Raw genomic sequence first — 19,095 nt, forward strand, 5'->3', positions numbered from 1 at the left:
TGAAATTGCAGGTCCCAGATTTTGGTATTTTGCGACCATGTCTCGGTAATGACTACTTATTTCTATTTATGATGCAAAATCATGTTTTGTTACCAATTTTTTTTTACTGTTTTCTAATCTTTAGTCCTACCTATTGTTACACTCTTACATTAGTACACTTTATCCCTTCCTATCATGTTCTGATACAATTTGCTTCATTGCTACCGTGCTCTTTTACCTTATCTCCTGTATTAACTGATAGAATCTTTCACAACTTGATCCCTTTTCCCCTAATATGTAAAGTCCTCTCTTCTGACCTAGTTATGGCGCGCCAGAGCACAGGTCCCAGGAAGTTCTGCTGAAGACCGTTCCATCAATATAGCTACCATTTTCCCAGTAGTGGTGACCCAGGAATCAAAAGCCATTTCTCTCACGTCAATTTTTGAATCACACATTTAATTTTATTTACAGAATGTCAGTTTCCTTCTGGCCAGCATAAATACAATGGACCAAAGAGCCTGTTTCTGTGCTGTAAAAACCCTATGGCGCGAATGTTAAAAAGAAAAACACGCGTTTGAAATGCTATAGGATACAATGTGGTCCAGTGGTAGTGTCCTTTCTCCAAAACAGAAGGCATTGGTTCAAGTACCACCTGTTCGAGACATGTGTAATAGCACGTCTGAATAGTTTGATTAAAATTGTCTAAAATACAAAGATTAAAGCAGCTTTTGATTATGCCTTAACTGCGATAAGCCTGATCTCGGATTGATCATTTCTGAGTATTCAAAGTGGAAAAATATTCCTACTCACATCATTGAGCACACAAGTGCTGCCAAATCCTACTGGTAAATGATATCCCCAGTTCTGTATTTTGGAATGGAATATCCACGATTACGTTTGCTTGGTACCAATTATTATTTTATAAACTTGCCCGAAAAATATAACCTTTCTCTCACCTAGAAAATGAATACTACTTAATATATCTAAAATACTCCGAAAGCTAGTGCTTCCAATTAAACCTGTTGGACTATTACCTGATGTGTGATTTTTAACTAAAATACTACTGGTCAATTGCTTGAGAACGGGGTTGGAATAAATGAGGTGAATGGTGCGGTAATGCTCTGTGCTGTGAAACCTCCGTGACTCTAATCTTCAAAAAGGGGAGAAAAAGAAAACGCAGACAGAAAACCATTAGGTATTGGCCTGCTTTAATTTAGGTGAACACTGCAAATCATCTCCCTGCAGCTTTTGGATCATCCGCTCCAGGAGGCAGCGGTTGGGTCCCTTGAACTGAAAGATCTTGGCTCCGGTCCTGTAGAACTGGAAGGTGGGGAACCACTCAATGCGGCAAAGCTGCACCACGTCCTTGGCTACGTTGATGTCAACCTCGTAGAAGGCCACCTCCGGATAGGACTCGGCGAACTCATCGAAGTAGAGCTGGATCATCTGGCAGAACTCGCACCAGTGCGCGGAAAAGAGCATGACGACCAAGCGCTGCTCACTCTCCCGCAAAGCCGCCTCGAACTCCACCACACACTTGACGGTGTTGACCTCGCCCATCGCTCCGCCTACTGAGCCGGCCCCGCCCATTCAAGACCCTGGGGCCGGCACTTCCACCCGCAGCCTCGTGACGTCATGGTACGTGACACAGAGACCGCCGACGCCATTGGCCAACACCGTTCAACACCGCCCCGCCAATCACCATCAGCCTCTCCCGTAACTTAGCAACGTCGGTTAAAAATACATTTCAAAAATGGCGTTCTCACTGTTGATAATTCACGTTCTACCGTCGGTTACTCACAGTCGACCAATGATTCGCTCCTAAGTCAGAACTCGGTAGTTTGAAACTCTCATCTCAACCCGAAATCGTTTGATTTGTTGGGGTTTTCAAACCAAGTTTCTTGGTCCCCGCCCACAGCGGAGACGCGATGGCGATTGGGCGAGCGGGCAGTCCGTTGGCGAGACCCGCCTCCGTCGCGATGATGGACGGCATTATTTACCAATCGTAACCGCAGTAGAACCGACCCCTTTCTCCCGATTGGCCTGTGCCTTCCGACGCCTGGCCAATAGGACAGGCTCCAGGGGGCCTGTAGCTCGAGCTAGTGTCTTGATTTGCACCGAGCGCGGCGGCCGGGAGGAGGAGTGCAGACGAGAAAAACAACATGAAGAATTAACTCGGCGGGGAACGGACGGGTTATGGCGGACGGGGGTCGATGAGGAGGGAAAGCCGTGTCTACCTACTGTGATGATCGGGATATAATTAAAACAAATAATTGCGTCCAAGTAAATCAGCAGGTAGCGACCCGCTCCCAGCGAGAGTGTGTTTTTTTTTAATTTGATTGCTGTGGTGCTCAGGGCGCCCGTTACACGGCGGCTTCGAAGTGCCCGTTGGTTTTTTTTCCATCATCCAGGCCAGGAATTCGCGCTGAAGGAGCCGGTTTCCCAGAAAGTGCCTCTCTGGAAAGGATTGATTCCGGGGGGGTGGGGGGGTACAGTCCTCTTGCCCCACCAAGCCCATCTTGTGGGTGGGGGAAGAGGGGGGAGGGGCGGGGGCAAGTTCTCGACAGCTCTAACTGCGCATGGGCGCCGAGCTGGCCGGGACTTGTAGTTCTGGTACTATTTCTCCTTTAGAGAGCGAGACTGTGTTGTCTTTTTTTTTTGTAGGAAGGTAGTTGGAGGGTGAAGCATCCCAGTAGAGATTTTAGATAGGCCGACTGGCCCTGACCCGGTGTTGGTTGCCGTACCGCAGGATTGCAAGGATATCTATCACTCGGTGAACTACAAGGCCCAGCATGCACCGGGTGCAGCCAAGCGCGAAAAAGGGGCAGGTCTTCACTGGCAGGAGCGGGGAAGAAGTGTCAGAATCCTTCGAAATTCAGCTTCAGGTGGAGTTGTTCAGGTCATGGTGGTATTTGGGATATTTGATCTTTTAATACACATTTTATCCATGCTGATTGAGAAGCAGTACCTCCTCCTTGCTAGTTAATGTGGGAGCATTTTTTAGGATCTGCAGTTATATTGAGTGATGGTGTTATTCTTCAGTGCTGTAGTGAGGAGAGTGTTGCATTGTTTGCAGCAGCTCTTTTCAGATAAATGTGAAAGATCCCTTGGTGCTATTTTGATGAGGAAGCACAGTGGAGTTGGCTGATGCCTTAGCCAATGTTTATCCCTCAACCAGCATTGCCCAAAATATCTTGTTGTGGGATCTTATTGGCACAGGTTGGCACCAGCATTACAAGTAATGATTATACATTAAACATATATAAATAGAAAAGGTCTTTTCCCTGGGGTGGGGGTGTCCAAACTAGAGGGCATGTGTTTAAGATGAGAAGGGAAAGACTTAAAAGGGACCTAAAGGGCAAAGGTTTTTTTTATGTAAAGGGTGGTGCATGTATGGAATGAGCTGCCACAAGAAGTGGTGGAGGCTGGTATAATTACCTGGTATTTAAAGGACATCTGGATGGGTATATGAATAGGAAGGATTTAGAGGGATATGGGCCAAATGCTGCCAAATGGGACTAGATGAATTTTGGATATCTATTTGGCATGGACAAGTTGGACCAAAGGGTCTGTTTCCCTGTTGTACATCTCTGACTATAATGCCTTGTGTTTTTGAAAAGTCCTTTATTAATGCAACCCCTTCTATTTCCTGATGAAGGGCTTATTCTCCTGCTCCTTGGATGCTGCCAGACCTGCTCTGCTTTTCCAGCACCACACTCTCTACTCTGATCTCCAGCGTCTGCAGTCCTCACTTTCTCCTATTTCCAATATTTGCATGGCATAAAGTTTGATTGTGGTCAGCTCACTTACAACGGTTGTCTGTAGTCAGCAGAAAAGTAAGGAGGGGGATGGTGATTGGAATCTATCTTTGAAAGACTCTGACAATGATTGAGAGATTTGGAGGACACTTGTAGATGGTAGGTAGAAATAATTTAGAATGGTTGGACTGCCTTCAAAATATTATCTTTGTCATGATTCATTTTGTCCAATGTGGTCATTGCTGGCTGGCTAGCATTTATTGCCTGTCCCTACCTGCCTTGAGGAGATGGTGGTGAATGGCCTTCTTAAATTGCTGCAGTCCACTCATACTGCCATTAGGAAGGGAATTCCAGGATTTGGATCCAGCGACAGTGAAGGAATGATTATATATTTCCAAGTCATGATGATGAGTGGCTTGGAGAGGAGCTTGAAGATGGCGGTGTCCCCATATATCTCCTACCTGTGTCCTTCTAGGTGGAAGTGGTCATGGGTTTGAAAGGTGCTGTTTGAGGATCTTGAGTGAATTTCTGCTCTGCATCTTGTACCACTGCTATTGAATGTTGGTGGTGGAGGGAGTGGATGCTTGTGAATGTAATGCCAGTCAAGTGGGCTTTGTCCTGGATGATGTAAAGCTTCTTGAGTGTTGTTGGGGCCACACTCAACCAGGCAAGTGGAGAAGTTTCCATCATACTCCTGACTTGTGCCTTGCAGATGAGGATCAAGCTTTGAGGAGTCAGGAGGTGTGAGTTACTTGCTGCAATTTTCCTAGCCTCTGACCTGCTCTTGTAACCACTGCAATTATGTGGTGAGTCAGTTGAGTTTCTAGTCTATGATACATCCTAAGATGTTGTTACCTTCCCATGCTAACACCATTCAATGTTGAGGGGTTTTGGTTAGATTGTCTCCTTTTGGTGATGATCATAGCCTGGCATTTGTGTGACGCAAATGTTACTTGCCACTTGTCAGCCCAAGACTGGATATTGTCCAGATCTTGTTGCATTTGCACAAGGACTGCTTCAGTGTCTGAGGAGTCACGAATGGTGCTGAACATTGCACAAACATTGACAAATGTCCCCACTTCTGACCTTTTTGATGGAAGGTAATTGATGGAACAGCTGAAGATGGTGGACCTAGGACACTACCCTGAGGAATTCCTGCAGAGATGTCCTGGAATTCCTTTGATTTTCCATTCTCAGGGTTTATGTATTTGTTATCTGATGCAAGTGGCACCTTGACTACTATGTATATTGTTTTGAACAGTTTGCCATTCAGAGTTGCTTGCTTAATGTACGTTTTGAAGCCACTTAGTCCTCTGTGAGAAAGTCTCTGTGGTAAATGGGCAACCTCCAGTTATCTGATTCTCCCACAAGAAGAATAATTCTTTCCATATTCACCCAGTCAAGTCTCCTCGGGGCTTGATGTTTCAATTACATCACCTCTGACTCTTCAAGAACCCCAGTGGATATGGATTTAGCTTTTCCTCAGAAGACAATCCTTTGTTAGTTGCTTTCTCATATAACTGGTTTGGTTTGTGCCATATGAGCGGCTGAGTCAACTAGGCATATGTTGTCTGAAGGCTTTATTCCTGATGAAGGGCTTTTGCCCGAAACGTCGATTTTGCCTGTCCTTGGATGCTGCCTGAATTGCTGTGCTCTTCCAGCACCACTAATCCAGAATATGTTGTCTGAAGTTTAGAAGAATGAGGTGTAATTTTGTTGAAACAGAAGATTCTGAAGGGGCTTACCTTTGAATTTTCTTTTTAATAATGGTGTGCAGTTTCAAGGTAATCATTCAGGACTGAGGAGAAATTTATGAATCTATGTAATTCTATGCCCACACAGCCAAATGCACCAACATTGAATAAATTTAAGGCTCATTGGATAAATTTAGAACTGTGTGGATTTTTTTTCACTTCAGAATTGAGAAATGTGGTTGGGAAAGATGGTATTGAGGCAAAAGATTAGTCATGGAATATTGAATGATACAGCAGGCCCAAAAAAACCACCTACCTATTACTCTTGCTTCTTATTGTCTTAAGCCACATAAAAATAGACCAGGAATCTTGTTTCTTTCCCTAAAATGCGGAACCAGGTTGGATGTTACAGTAATACATAAACTTATAAGATCCTTTTATTGGCACCAATTTTGTATTTCCAGACTTGTTTTGCTTTTGGAAGCTCAGTTCAGATCCTCGGTCTACTGTGATGGGATTTGAACCCTTATATATTGGGATTGCCCGCTCATGGTCATTTCAGTGATTGATGACTGAGTCTGATTTGGAGAGTTCTGGGCCACTAACCGTAAGAATTGGAGCAGAAATAGGTAATTCGTCTTTTGAATCTGCTTCATTGTTTGATATGTTTTTCAACACCATTTCCCTGCCTTCTCTCCGTAATCCTTATCCCCTTACCTGTTAAGAAACCATTTATCTCTGTCTTAAATGCACTTAAATGTCTTGGCCTCTACAGCCTCTGTGGCAACGAGTTCCATGATTCACTACCCGCCGGCTGAAGAAATTTCTCCTAATCTCAGTTCTAAACGATCATCCTTTCGTTCTGAGGCTGTGTCCCTAGATAACCTAATTCTCTCCTTGTGGAGGCATCTTCTCCACGTCCACTCACTCCAGGCCTCTTGGTATTCTGCAAGTTTCAGTGAGATCCCCCTCCTCCTTCTAAACTCCATCAAGTACAGACAGAGTTTTGAACCGCTCCTTCTATGACAAGCTCTTTGCCCTGGGATCATTTGCTTGAACCTCCTGTACACTATGTCCAAGGTAAATGCATCCTTCCTTCAATAGGTGGTTCAAATGCAGTTTGACCAGAGCCTTATTCAACCTCAGTAGTACATTTCTGCACTTGTATTCAAACCTTTTTGAAGTGAATGCCAACATTGCATCTGTCTTCCTAATTGCCAACTGAAGCTGTATGGTAACCTTATTAGAATTCTGAACTAATCCTCCCAAGTCCCTTTGTACTTCAGATTTCCAAAGCATTTCTCCGTTTAGAAAATAGACTATGTCTTTTCTTCCTACCAAAATGCGAAATCTCATATATGGAATGCTGTACTTCAGAAGGCAGTGGAGGCCGAGTCTCTGGATACTTTCGAGAGAGAGAGATGGATAGAGCTCTTAAAGACAGTGGAATCAAGGGTAATGAAGATAAGGCAGGAACAGGTTACTGATTGTGGATGATCAGCCATGATCATAATGAATGGCTCGAAGGGCCAAATGGCCTACTCCTGCACCTATTGTCTCATGCTTGTCCACATTGTATTCCATCTGCCACTTCTTTGCCCACTCTCCTAACCTGTCCAAGTCCTTCTGCAACATCCCCGCTCCCTCAACATGTGTCATCTGCAAACTAAGCAACAATGCCCTTGGTTGCTTTGTCCAGATTGTTAAGGTTGTTAATATGCAAATTTCCTAGCTCTTAGGTTCTGGATGTGATATCTTTTGCATCAACAGAAGTTTTCTACGCAAACAAGTTGGGTATTGAGCATATCACTCAGGCCAAAAAGCTTTCTTCCCCATTATGTTGCTGTGAAATACCTGACAGACATAGTTGAGATATGGCAAACTCCAATTTAAATACCCAGTGGCAAAGATGTATTTTTGAGGGAAATGTGTAGGATGCATTTTACAGCATGCAAACCCTAAACAAATGTCACCACATTCACAGGCAAGGTAAAAGAAATAGTCTCTATTCTTCAAAACCTGCAAAACCTCTCACTTTCCCATATCGTGTTCCATCTACCACTACTTTGCCCTCTCTCCTAGTTTGTCCAAGTCCTCCTTCAGCTGCTCCACTTTCTCAGCGATTCTTGCTCCTCCACCTGTCTTTGTCCAGACCATTAATGTACAATGCAAATAGTTCCAACATGGACTCCCGTGGAACTCCATTAGTCACTGGCTGCCATCCTTAAAAAGTCCACTTTCTGCCAGTCAGCTAATCCTTTATCCATGTAAGTACCTTGCCCTTAAAACCATTGACTGTTTTCTTAGCAGCCTCCTGTGTGGCACCTTGTCAAAGGCCTTCTGGAAATCCAAATCGATCTCATCCACTGGCTCTCCATTGTCTAATTTGTTCATTACCTACTCAAAGACTTCCAAAGAATAATAAGATTTGTTAGCCATGACCTCCCCTTGATGAAGCTGTGCTGACTCCACCCTATTTTACCGTGCACTTCCAAATACTCCGCAATCTCATCCTTAACAATGAACTCTTAAAATCTTACCAACAACTGACATCAGGCTAACTGGCCTATAGTTTCCTGTCTTCTGCCTCCCTCCCTTCACACATGTGCACACACATATGTTGGTGTTACATTTACCATTTTCCAGCCATCAATCTCTGATTCCAGTGATTCTTGAATCAGATTCCTTCAGAACTCAGGTTGGTTTATTTACCATCAGACCTTTCAACTTACCCAGCATCTTTGCCTTCGTGATGGCCACTGCACCCACTTCTGTTACCTGACTCTCTTGAAGTTCTGGTGTCTTCTACTTTGAAAACTAATGCAAAGTACCTAATTCAATTCCTCCACCTACCTTATTTTCTAGTCCAATGTGCACTCTGCCTCTCTCTTTACCTTTTCGGTATCTTAAAAACCTCTTGCAATCTTTTTTATTATTACTAGCTAGCTTACTCTTACATTCAACAGTGACCTGCTGATTGATGAATTCTGTTGAGTAAAGTGTCACTGTGACTCGATATTCCCACTTGGTTTCAGCAATCTGCAAAGAGATGTCTTGATGGATTTGCCTGTGTCAAACAAGCAGTTGCAGTTTACTAGTGTTCTGTATATGTGGATTGTGTCGGTTTTGTTCCTTTTTTGCAGCAGATGCCAAACTACTTGGGCATTACGATGGCTTAGTGGTTGCCACTGCTGCCTCTGCGCCAGGGACCCGGGTTCAATTCCAGCCTCTGGCAACTATCCGTGTGGAGTTTGCACATTCTCCCTGTGTCTACATGGGTTTCCTCAGAGTGCTCAGGTTTCCTCCCGCAGTCCAGATATGTGCTGGTTAGGTGAATTGGCCATACTAAATTGCCTGTAGTGTTCAAGGATGTGTGGGTTAGGTACATTAGTCAGGGGTAAATATAGGATAATAGAGTAGGGGAATGCGTCTGGGTGGATTACTCTTCGGAGGGTTGGTGTGGACTTGTTGGGCCGCAGGGCCTGTTTCCACACTGCAGGAATTCTACGATTCTACTTTGCCAGTTCATCTCCAAATGAGACTGTGCACATCAGAAACCATGGCTGGTCTGGCTACATTCCTGCCTTTCTCTGAATTAACAGATCCCAATAGCAGGAAATGTGTTTCCTGCTTCACTGGGGTGGTTGGCAGTTAATAGTAACCAAGCACTCTGCCTCCAATAATTCTGAAAGTGTGTGTGATTGAGACGGCATGTTGTGCTTGGATGTGGAGCCATTGTAGTTGGAATTTATTGATGGTACAGGTGAGTATGAGCTTTTATTGTAAAGAAAGTTAGAATCCATTAAGGAATCCAAATAGATGCCATCATTAAATTCTATCAGCATTCATGAAGATGGGAAGCTTTGAATTTAACATTCTTTTCCCCATCAGCCGAGTTAACATTTATTTAGAAGGCTGTCACAATCTGTCAGACATCTATGATTCCTCATTCAGAGATTTATGTTGCTACAAGATCCATAGTGCATTTATTATCAAATGCATCTAACATGACCTTTGCTAGTTCAGTAATAATTGTTGACGAGAGGTGAGAGGGAAGAGTGCTCATACTTTAGGGCTGCTTTTCATTGCAACTGCTGTATTTCAGTTTATTGTAGCTTAATGAAAAGTCTAGTCTCATCAGGGTTTCTGGATGACCGAAAAGTGTCTCGTGTTCAATATTTGGTTACTAACCCATCAGTAGAAGCAGCACTGAATGAACAGCTATTCACTTTGTGATGATGCTATGTTAGCAGAAATCAGGTCTTCTCTTCCGATGTTGCTTTATTGTCTTTCTTTCTCATTTGCTCCTGTGTCCTCAATCTTTCAAAGACCTTAATCCATATCTTGTCCAACTGCGCACAAGTCTTTGAATGTTGACAGGCTGTTTGAGTGTATGAATTTATCGAGGAGCTGACAATTCCTCATCTGATCGAATCTGAATTTTTTTTAGCCGAGATCATAGAGTCATACTGCACGGAAACAGACCCTTCAGTCCATCTCACTACACTGGCCACGTATCCCAATCTGACTTAGTCCCATTTTCCAGCACTTGGCCCATATCCCTCCAAACCCTTGCTATTCATGTACCCATTCAAATACCTTTTTAAATGTTATAATTGTACAAGCCTCCACCTCCTCTAGCAACTCATTCAATGCACTCCAAGCTTCTGCATGAAAAAGTTATTCTTTAGGTGCTTTTTAAAATCTTTCCCCTTAATCCTGTGCCCTCTAGTTTTAGACTCCCTCCACCCTAGGAAAAATGGGCAAATTTTCAAATGATAAAAGAATGAAAGGGTGACGAGTAATGTTGGTTCACTGATTTATAATCTAGAGCATTTTGTCTGAAAGGGTGTTGGGAGCAGATTCTGTCATCGGTTCAAAGGAAATTGAATACATGAAAAGGAAAGCTTTTGCAAGGTTAAGGGAGTAGTTTGAGTGGTCATCTCCTCTGATCTCCAAAAGCCTAATTGGACAATCGGGAGAAGATCCAAAGCAGCCTGATTTTCTTTTCACTCTCCCCACCCCAAGAAGCATCTATTGATGGAGTTTGTTGAAGAAGGTACGTTTTATGAATATATTATTCCTGGTTCAAGTTAGTAATTGAGGGGTAATTTATTTTAGTTCTGGAAAGATTAAAGTTATAAAAGTGAGGGACTTAAAATACTGGGCTGTAGGCATTTACAGCTAAAGGAATGGCATTTCAGAAAGTTAAATGTTTGTTTAACCAACTCAGAATAGAAGAGATGGCACTATAATACAGCAAGTGGGCTGGCTTAGGTATGAAGAACTGAAGACACAACATCCGCAATCCTTGCAACAAGGGAGATTTTAAATTTTTTTGGGGAGTTAAATGCTCAACTGGTTAGAATTCCATGAATGCTGAAATGTTGTGAAGCCACTTATTTCGCCAAATCAAAGAAGAAATTGTAAATAAATAATTTAAAAGCTGATTCGAGGGCATTTGAAATGGGTAGAGTTTAGACGATCTCTAGTTTCGGTTTATCTGGTTGTTTGCTGCAGGAGTTAGTTTTGGATCGTGTATGGTTTGCAGCTCACAGAGAAGATAGCCACAGTAGCTGACAGTCTATTCTGTGAACAAAGTAAAAGTCTTACCTTGGTTCACTGTGTAGAATATGGGTGGGGCTTATTTTCTGTTTTCTGTTTGAGGGAATAGAAAGTGAATGTTTATCTAGTTGAATTAGAAGATAATAATCTACACTGTGCCCCACAGATTCTTGTTTAAAATAAAGAAATTTGCTGAATAAGCTGAGTAGTATTGATAAAGTAAACAGAAGAAGGGATCAAAGTATTCACAGTCATAGATGGTAAATTAAAGTTATGCACCTGAGAATAGTTGGAGCTGGGACGACGTGAAAATCACCATGATTCTTTGGAGGCTTAATTACAGTTGTTCCGTACAAACATTTTTTTTAAACCTTTTAAAAATTGATCTGTCTTGGAGAATGCTTAACTAAAGTAGGGAGTAAACCCAAGTTCATTACATAGTTATAAACTATATTAATCAAAACAAAATCTATTCACTTATAATAACTGTTATAATAACTGAATATTCCCTGTTACCATGCTGGTAGAGGACATTAGCATTACCTCATTAATGTCCAAGGAAACCTGCTCTGCTTAGTGCTCAGCTGTCTCACTCCCCACTTGTTGCTTCATCAGTGTTGCCCTCCCACATTCGGTGCCCTGCTTGACGTGCTATAGAGCACAGTAGTGAGTGCGATGAAGTCAGTGAAGGATGAGGAGCAGGTCGTGCAAGTATTCAGAGTGGGGTAGTGAACGAATTAGGATCCCAGAATTGATTTTGTTTAAACCTTTGCAAGAACATATATTTTCTATTGCTCCTCTCCTTTAGTGCAGACACCTTGCTGTTGTGTTTTGCTGGCCATTGATGAAACAGGCACTACCATTGCATGGTGATGAGTGTCCCTCCTGCAGTTCTGATGGCAGTAATCACACCAATACTATAAAGTTTGCTTACTTTCTAAAACAGAAGTGAAATATTTTTGATACATTTTGCTAAAACAGAATATTTTTGGATTTTTTTTTAAAAAAACATTATTGGTCCCTAACTAGATCATAAGTGGTTAGAGGTTTGGTTGTAATGTAAATGCTGACATTGATTAGATGGGCTGAATGGCCAGTTGTTTGCAGTAATTCCTGAACAACCAAGCTAATAAATCTTCTTTTGCCCTTTACAGATATGCTAGTGTTGGCACAGATACTAACCATGCCTGTTGACATCTCTCTGGGGATCTGTACAATGTTAACAGCTGTCTTTTATCTTGGCAGGTCTCAATGGTTGGAAAGGGTGTGAAGCGGAAGCGCCATGCCGATGGGGGTCTGGATTCCTGTCAGAACCTTGCTGACTGTCCGGAGTCCTATAGCCTCAAGCGGCAGCTGGTACTCAACACCTCCCTGAATAAGATGCAGAATGGGCGGGCACTACCGGAGCTCAGCCTTCGGCGCACTGTCCTGATTGCTAACACCCTGCGGCAGATCCAAGAAGAGATCCGGCTGGAAAGCAGCCAGCTGGCATCTGCCATGGCCTTGGATTCTGGGTGTTCGGAATTAGGCAGCCAACGGGATGTCCCACCTTCGCGGCTGACAACTGAGAGCCACCCCGCTGGATTCGGCGATGGCCTTGAGGACTTTACATCTGCTGCTTCTGATGAGGACCACTCCCTCTCCTCTGCCATCAACTCCATCCTCCGGGATCTTGACATCATTGTTGATGAAAGCCCTTCACCTTCAATCCCACAGGACAATCTGGGCCTGCCAGAAGCAATGGACACAGCAGCAGAAGACTGGAACAAAGAGGAAATCCAGTCCACAGAGCCCTGTAGACCTTTGGAGTCAGTTTTTGGCAGCTTTGAAATCATGAGCTCTAGTTACCTTGTAGGTGTGACCTTGGATGACCTTTTTCTTGACATTGACACCTCTGTGTGTGACTGCGATGTGGCTACAGTGGGGCCGGCTCCCAGTGGCCGTGCAGTGCCCCCTGGTGTGGCTGATGACCTGGCTAAGACTTTCACCTCATGCAATTCCTCTTCTTCATTGGGAGCCAGTCCAACTTTAAGAACTGACCTGAATGACCTGGATCACATCATGGAGATCCTGGTCAGCTCCTGAGGAGCTACCTCACTGTGACAGGCTACTGACTGACTTCTGCAAGCCAAAGACACACCCCCTCACTTTCGAAGGGCAGCAATGCTGGCGCAGTCCTGTTGCTCACTTTCTACTCAGGGCTCCATATCAACATGGAGCAGTGTTTCAGATCAATGTATATGATTCGGGGAGTTAGGGGCTGTAAATAAATGTAATTTTTTATCTATTGGTTTTGGCCCTACCAACATCATCGAACAAATGCCTCCGGGCAGCTGCACAGGGCCTTATGAGAACAGATCAAAGTTACTCCTTATTGTATCCTAAAAATAAGGTTGAACATTTTTTTAAAAAATTAATCATAGTGCTCTAAGTGTGTGTGTATTGTGTGACTTCTGCTTTTTTTCCAAAATCTGGATTTGAAGATTTTTTGTTTTTAAATTGAGATTATACAAAGGAAGAGTTGTCTTTTTGAGCCTCCCTCCATTTTGAATGCAAAGTCATGCATGTCATGTTAATTGCAAGGGAACTGGAATGAAGCTGCTGCTGGAATAAAGCCATTGACTCATATTCTGACTCTACAATGCAGTTACAAGGGAGGTTCACCAGGCAGGTCCTAACCTTATCCAAAGTGGTTGTGGATTTAGACCTGTGGCTTTATCGATATTTTTAATAAGCCTGTTCAGACCCTATGATGCACTTCTGGAGCAGGTGATCTGAACCTGGGCATTCTAGCCTAGAGGTAAGAACACTTCCACTGCATCACAGGAGTCTCCAGACCAACAGCTTCACACTGTTGCCTGCCAGATGAATGTGGATTTCAGGTAGTGTTTAATTGCTGCAGTTTTCAACTGAGCAAAGAGGGCTAGGCTCTAGATGTCTTGCTGTTGTTCCAAAATATGACACTTATTGTCCAGCTTTTGAGACCAGATTTTTTATTTTACACCCCTTTTCCCCACCCATGCTCCAAACTTGCACTGTGGATTTTGATCTGTTAAAGAGCTTGGAAAGTTAACTGTGTTGAATCTCAGCCCCAGTCATCCTGCTGCTGTGGTCCAGAGCAGTCCTATGCCTTAATTCTGTTCCTTACATTGGGAATCTGGTGGCTGCCAACCTTTCACCTGCAAGCCTCCTTATCTCCTAAGGATTCTGATCTGAATGGAGTTGTTTACATTGTCAGCTGCGTATCTTGCCTTTTCTGAACTTGAACTTGCCATCCGCTACTGATGTGGAGGATAATGGCTGAAGGTAGACAGTTTGGAGTTCCTTAGTGTGTGACAGGAATGAAAATGCCCTTGTCTTCTAAAACGTTTTAACAGTGAACTAGCCAGCCCAATGGATATGGTGTAGAGGTGCTACAGTGATTCTGTACTGATATTTAGTTGCTATTTGTGTTTTTGACTGCTTCAGCATGTTGTTAATCTTTATCTGCAGCATATAAAGCTGTCAGATACAAATTTCACAGGGTGGAACAACTTAAATTGCTTTGGATTTGACATAGTTTTCGAAGCACCATTCAGTATTGTTTAGTAATTTTTAAAATGTCTTGATTTTCTGATACAGGTAGATATTCAGAGCATGGACACAGCTGTTGAAGGTTGAGGTCCCCTTTTAGTTTTATAAGCGAAGATAGGTTAAATAGCCATATTAATTGATTGGTATTTAATGACCGCACTGTAGGCACAGTTAAATATTCTTAAATCTCTGTTTCATGAAAGCACATTGCGTGGAACAGAGTTTTATAGTATTGAGTTAAATTTTTGTACTGTGTATATGCCACTTAATTTGTACTGTGTTTATTTTTCATGGGGGATGGTTCAGATGAAATAGGTATGGACTGGGGTGGAGGGGAGGAGGTAGGGCACACAAAGTTCCAAGCCAGTCCTAGCATTATCCATTTCACAAGGCAAAGTTTTTTTTTTAAATGAGAGTATCATTTAGCCAATGCTCCCAGTTCATGTACTTTTCTTCCCTAAAGGGGAAATTTGAAATTTAATGGGAGCGTCCAATAAGGGTGATTTTATAACTTCGGTAACATGAATTTTGTGTGGCAGTGATCACAAATCATGATGCAACCAAGGTGCTTTTTAACACTAAGTGTGGAAAGAAGCCTCCAACATAAGAAATGATCATTAGTAAGTTTGGTCCGTAATCATGCAGGTTGCTGAACTGATGCATGCACTTGAGATTCTGGTTGGTGGCTTTACTATGTTGTTAGGGTTCGTCGAGTTATTCCTACAGGCTGCAATGTTTACCCCACCCTCTCCCAAATTTTAACTTTAGACAATTTATATTCCGTACTCTAGGGCAGTACAGTTTGATCATTTTTCAGAGGATGAAGCAGTGGAGAAACCAGTTGCATGCTTTTGATTTTTTTTTTTGCTTATTTTGTCACTTTATATAGTATTGATTTTGCACCCAGTATCTTAGGATACTGAGCAGATAATGTGACTTATTAATTTTTTTTCTTCCTTCTACCAGTTTTCTCTCTCACTCTCTGTTTCTGCATTATGAATTCTTGTGTATGATGTCCTATGGCTTGAATCTTCAGTCCTATTTAAGCCATGCTTTGATTGTATAACTTTGTATTCCACCTTCCAGAGAATTTTTAAAAATCCTCCACACATCATGCACCCTCCCATGGATGACTGCTTTTGTATCATTTTATACAAATTAATTTTATAGTGGTGGTTTTGAACTTTTAACCCGAAGTATGGTTTCTGCCATTCTGTTAGCTGCAGCACCTGATGTTTAGTTTCCTATTTAATTGCCCACTGGTGAATACCACTCTCATTTCATTGTTCAAACTTTGAGAGCTTTTGACACCTTAAGTATAAGTACTGGGTCTTGGGGAATAGTGGTGTCGCCAGAAAGTTTGGGTTCAATTTCTGTCTCTCCTGGAAATGTCAGAACATGCCTGAACACATTAATTAAAACTCTATTTTTTTGAGACTTAAAAATGTGGTGCCCTGTTTAGCCTCCTTGCTGGATTGAGAACTGCTTCCCAAGTTGGAAGGACTGCACACTTAATGCCTGTCCCTAGTGTTTGCTTTATTCTATGCAAGTTTAACCTCACTGAAATGATTGCTTTAATTTTTTTTATGTAGTTATGGATAAAGGTTTATGCTTTCACCTTCCCCTAGGCCACGCTTCAGTTTGGATATTTAAGAAATAAAACGGTTGCAAATATTTTAAAAGTTTTCACATTTGTTAATGGTGCAGTGAAGTGTTCTGTGGGATTGTCCAGTAGAACTGTTAAGGTAGGGTACACCTTGTACACATTTTAAAAAATCTTGTAGTGGGAATTAAATTACTGATTATGGGAGTGTAGAATTGGAGAAGGTGAGCAGGAGTCTGCTGTTAATGGATGCTTTTGGGAATATGATTAATTGTTGGTTTAACAATTGGGGATTGGCAGTGCTGAGAATAACGTTGCAGGCTAGCAAGTGTGGAAGAATGCTCCCTGTTTTGTGCATCTGGTCCAGGTTGCTTACACTGACCTAGCTTGTCCTGTGCCAAGGTGGCTGTAGATCATATTGTTTCTGGAATGCGCCTTCCGATTGTGCATTTATGATTAATGGCCCAGGAACTGGAGAGGGTGGGTATGTTGTAATAATCTTGTATTCAGTTGCGATACGTCTGCAACATTTACCCCTGGAGGCCAACAGCCAAGCTTGTGGAAACACTCAACAAATCAATCAAAAAAGAGATGGTCAGGCCACTGTTTCTGTAGGACTTCTGGCTGATCAATCTCTTTCCCATTCTGTCCAATGCGTGTGTTCATATTCCTTTTTTGCCCTGGGTGGTAAAAGCTAACTCGACTATCCAGAATCTGAACTTCAAATTGAGAAGTTAACAGTTATCTTTAATTGCAAAACAAGGGTCACAAACTGTAGAACACTTCAAGCTAACTTACTATGGAATGATAGTTTTGATTATGTCAGTTCAATACTGGAGAAAGCAGGGGGTTTGAAAAAGACTTTGTTTGTGTGTATGTATTAAAAAGACTATCTTGTTAAGGGAAAATTATGTGAATTTTATTTAATGATAATAGTTATATATTTATGGAAATGTTTAATGCTGGAAGATTTGATTTAATGCAGTAAGTCCTTTAGAGTGAAATTACACATCTACCTGTAAACAGTTCCACACGAACCCAGCACAACTGTTCAACACAGACTTCTGGGGAATAGCAGTGAACTCGAGAGGTTTTAATTTGGTTGCAGTTTCTCCTGTCTGAGTGGCGCTGATATGCTGAGGTCTGGATGTACAGGGACTAACTGTGCTCTAGATTCTTCCTGCATGACACCAGCCTGTTCAGAGAGGGGTTGATGCAACTCATTGATCTATTTGCACCTCGTGTTCTCACACATGCACTTTCCAGTAAAGGTTGCCGAACAGTGATCTAGCATGGAACTCTTTACCACCACAAAAGCCTTGAATATTAAGGTTTCCTACCACTGTGAGGGGATTACTTATGCCCCTATCTGTTTAAACTGGCTAGCCAGTGTCTCCAGCTCCAAAGTCTGTTCAGTGCTTGTACCTGCAAGTACACCTTGTTTCCTCATTGGGGTGAGGATTGTAAAAGGAGCAGTCATTCTGGATGTGTGAGGTGCTTGTTATTTAAGCTGCTAATGCAGGACCTGGTTGGTACCAGCAGTGTGCTGTGGTTTAGTGTGTCAAGCAGACTGTGGTGCTGCTCAATTTCTATGCAATTACTGTCCAATGAAAATGCAGGTATTTACATTTTCTTAAAATAAAAATTTTAAACAGACAAATTGTGCATCTGCAGTTTTGTTTTTACAACTTTTAACACCTTCTGTCTTTTTCATGCAACAATTACCATACTTCAACCTTGAGTTAGGAGAAAGTGAGGACTGCAGATGCTGGAGATCAGAACTGAAAAATGTGTTGCTGGAAAAGCGCAGCAGGCCAGACAGCATCCAAGGTTCAGGAGAATCGACGTTTCGGGCATAAGCCCTTTTTCAGGAATGAGGAAGCAGGCTAAGATAAAAGGTAGGGAGGGGGGATTTGGGGGAGGGGCATTGGGAATGCGATAGGTGGAAGGAGGTTAAGGTGAGGGGGGTGAAATGAGGAAGGTGGTGCTGAGTCCGAGGGTTGGGACTGAGATAAGGTGGGGGGAGGGGAAATGAGGAAGCTGGAGAAATCTGCATTCATCCCTTGTGGTTGGAGGGTTCCTAGGAGGAAGATGAGGCGCTCTTCCTCCAGGCGCATGTTGCCATGGTCTGGCGATGGAGGAGGCCAAGGACCTGCATGTCCTTGGCGGAGTGCGAGGGGGAGTTAAAGTGTTCAGCCACGGGGCGGTTGGGTTGGTTGGTGCAGGTGTCCCAGAGGTGTTCTCTGAAACGTTCCGCAAGTAGGCGGCCTGTCTCCCCAATGTAGAAGAGGCCACATCGGGTGCAGCGAATGCAGTAAATGATGTGTGTGGAGGTGCAGGTGAATTTGTGACGGATATGGAAGGATTCCTTGAGGCCTTGGAGGGAAATGAGGGGGGAGATGTGGGCGCAAGTTTTGCATTTCTTGCGGTTGCAGGTCAAGGTGCCAGGAGTAGAGGTTGGGTTGGTGGGGGGTGTGGACCTGACGAGGGAGTCGCGGAGGGAGTGGTCTTTCCGGAATGCTGATAGGGGTGGGGAGGGAAATATATCCCTGGTGGTGGGGTCTGTTTGGAGGTGGCGGAAATGACGGAGGATGATACGATGTATCTGGAGGTTGGGGTGGTAGGTGAGGACCAGTGGGGTTCTGTCCTGGTGGCGATTGGAGGGGAGGGGTTCAAGAGTGGAGGAGCAGGATGTGGAGGAGATGCGGTGGAGAGCATAGTCAACCACGTCTGAGGGGAGATTGCTGTCTTTGAAGAAAGAGGCCATCTGGGTTGTACGGTATTAAAATTGGACCTCCTGGGAGCAGATGCGGCGGAGGCGAAGGAATTGGGAATATGGGATGGCGTTTCTACAGGGGGCAGGGTGGGAGGAGGTGTAATCTAGGTAGCTGTGGGAGTCGGTCAGTTTATAGTAAATGTCCGT

The 19,095-nt window shown here is 43.2% G+C and overlaps 1 protein-coding gene and 1 pseudogene across 2 annotated transcripts; one reads left to right on the forward strand and one right to left on the reverse strand.

Annotated features, from left to right (window-relative positions):
• Nucleotides 1-387: 387 nt before the first annotated feature.
• LOC122542856 (thioredoxin pseudogene) lies at nucleotides 388-2,132 on the reverse strand (annotated as a pseudogene).
• A 20-nt stretch (nucleotides 2,133-2,152) lies between these two features.
• Nucleotides 2,153-17,073, forward strand: LOC122542855 (SERTA domain-containing protein 2-like). Of its 2 annotated transcripts, XM_043680951.2 has the most exons (3): nucleotides 2,181-2,274; nucleotides 10,280-10,490; nucleotides 12,242-17,073. In XM_043680951.2, the coding sequence occupies exon 3, from the start codon at nucleotides 12,248-12,250 to the stop codon at nucleotides 13,079-13,081; it is 834 nt and encodes a 277-aa protein (XP_043536886.1). In that variant the 5' UTR covers nucleotides 2,181-2,274; nucleotides 10,280-10,490; nucleotides 12,242-12,247; the 3' UTR covers nucleotides 13,082-17,073. The 2 variants fall into 2 exon arrangements, with proteins under 2 accessions (XP_043536885.1, XP_043536886.1); XM_043680950.2 differs by lacking the exon at nucleotides 10,280-10,490 and having other exon boundaries at nucleotides 2,153-2,274.
• The last annotated feature ends 2,022 nt before the right edge of the window (nucleotides 17,074-19,095 follow it).

The sequence above is a fragment of the Chiloscyllium plagiosum genome, unplaced genomic scaffold, assembly GCF_037043375.1.
Source record: "Chiloscyllium plagiosum isolate Xiang-an unplaced genomic scaffold, Cpla_swu_hap1 HiC_scaffold_47, whole genome shotgun sequence".
In the NCBI taxonomy this organism is placed as follows: domain Eukaryota; kingdom Metazoa; phylum Chordata; class Chondrichthyes; order Orectolobiformes; family Hemiscylliidae; genus Chiloscyllium; species Chiloscyllium plagiosum.

Coding starts and splice junctions, on each gene's coding strand:
- LOC122542855 (XM_043680950.2), top strand. CDS start 12,248: ATGGTTGGAAAGGGTGTGAAGCGGAAGCGCCATGCCGATGGGGGTCTG.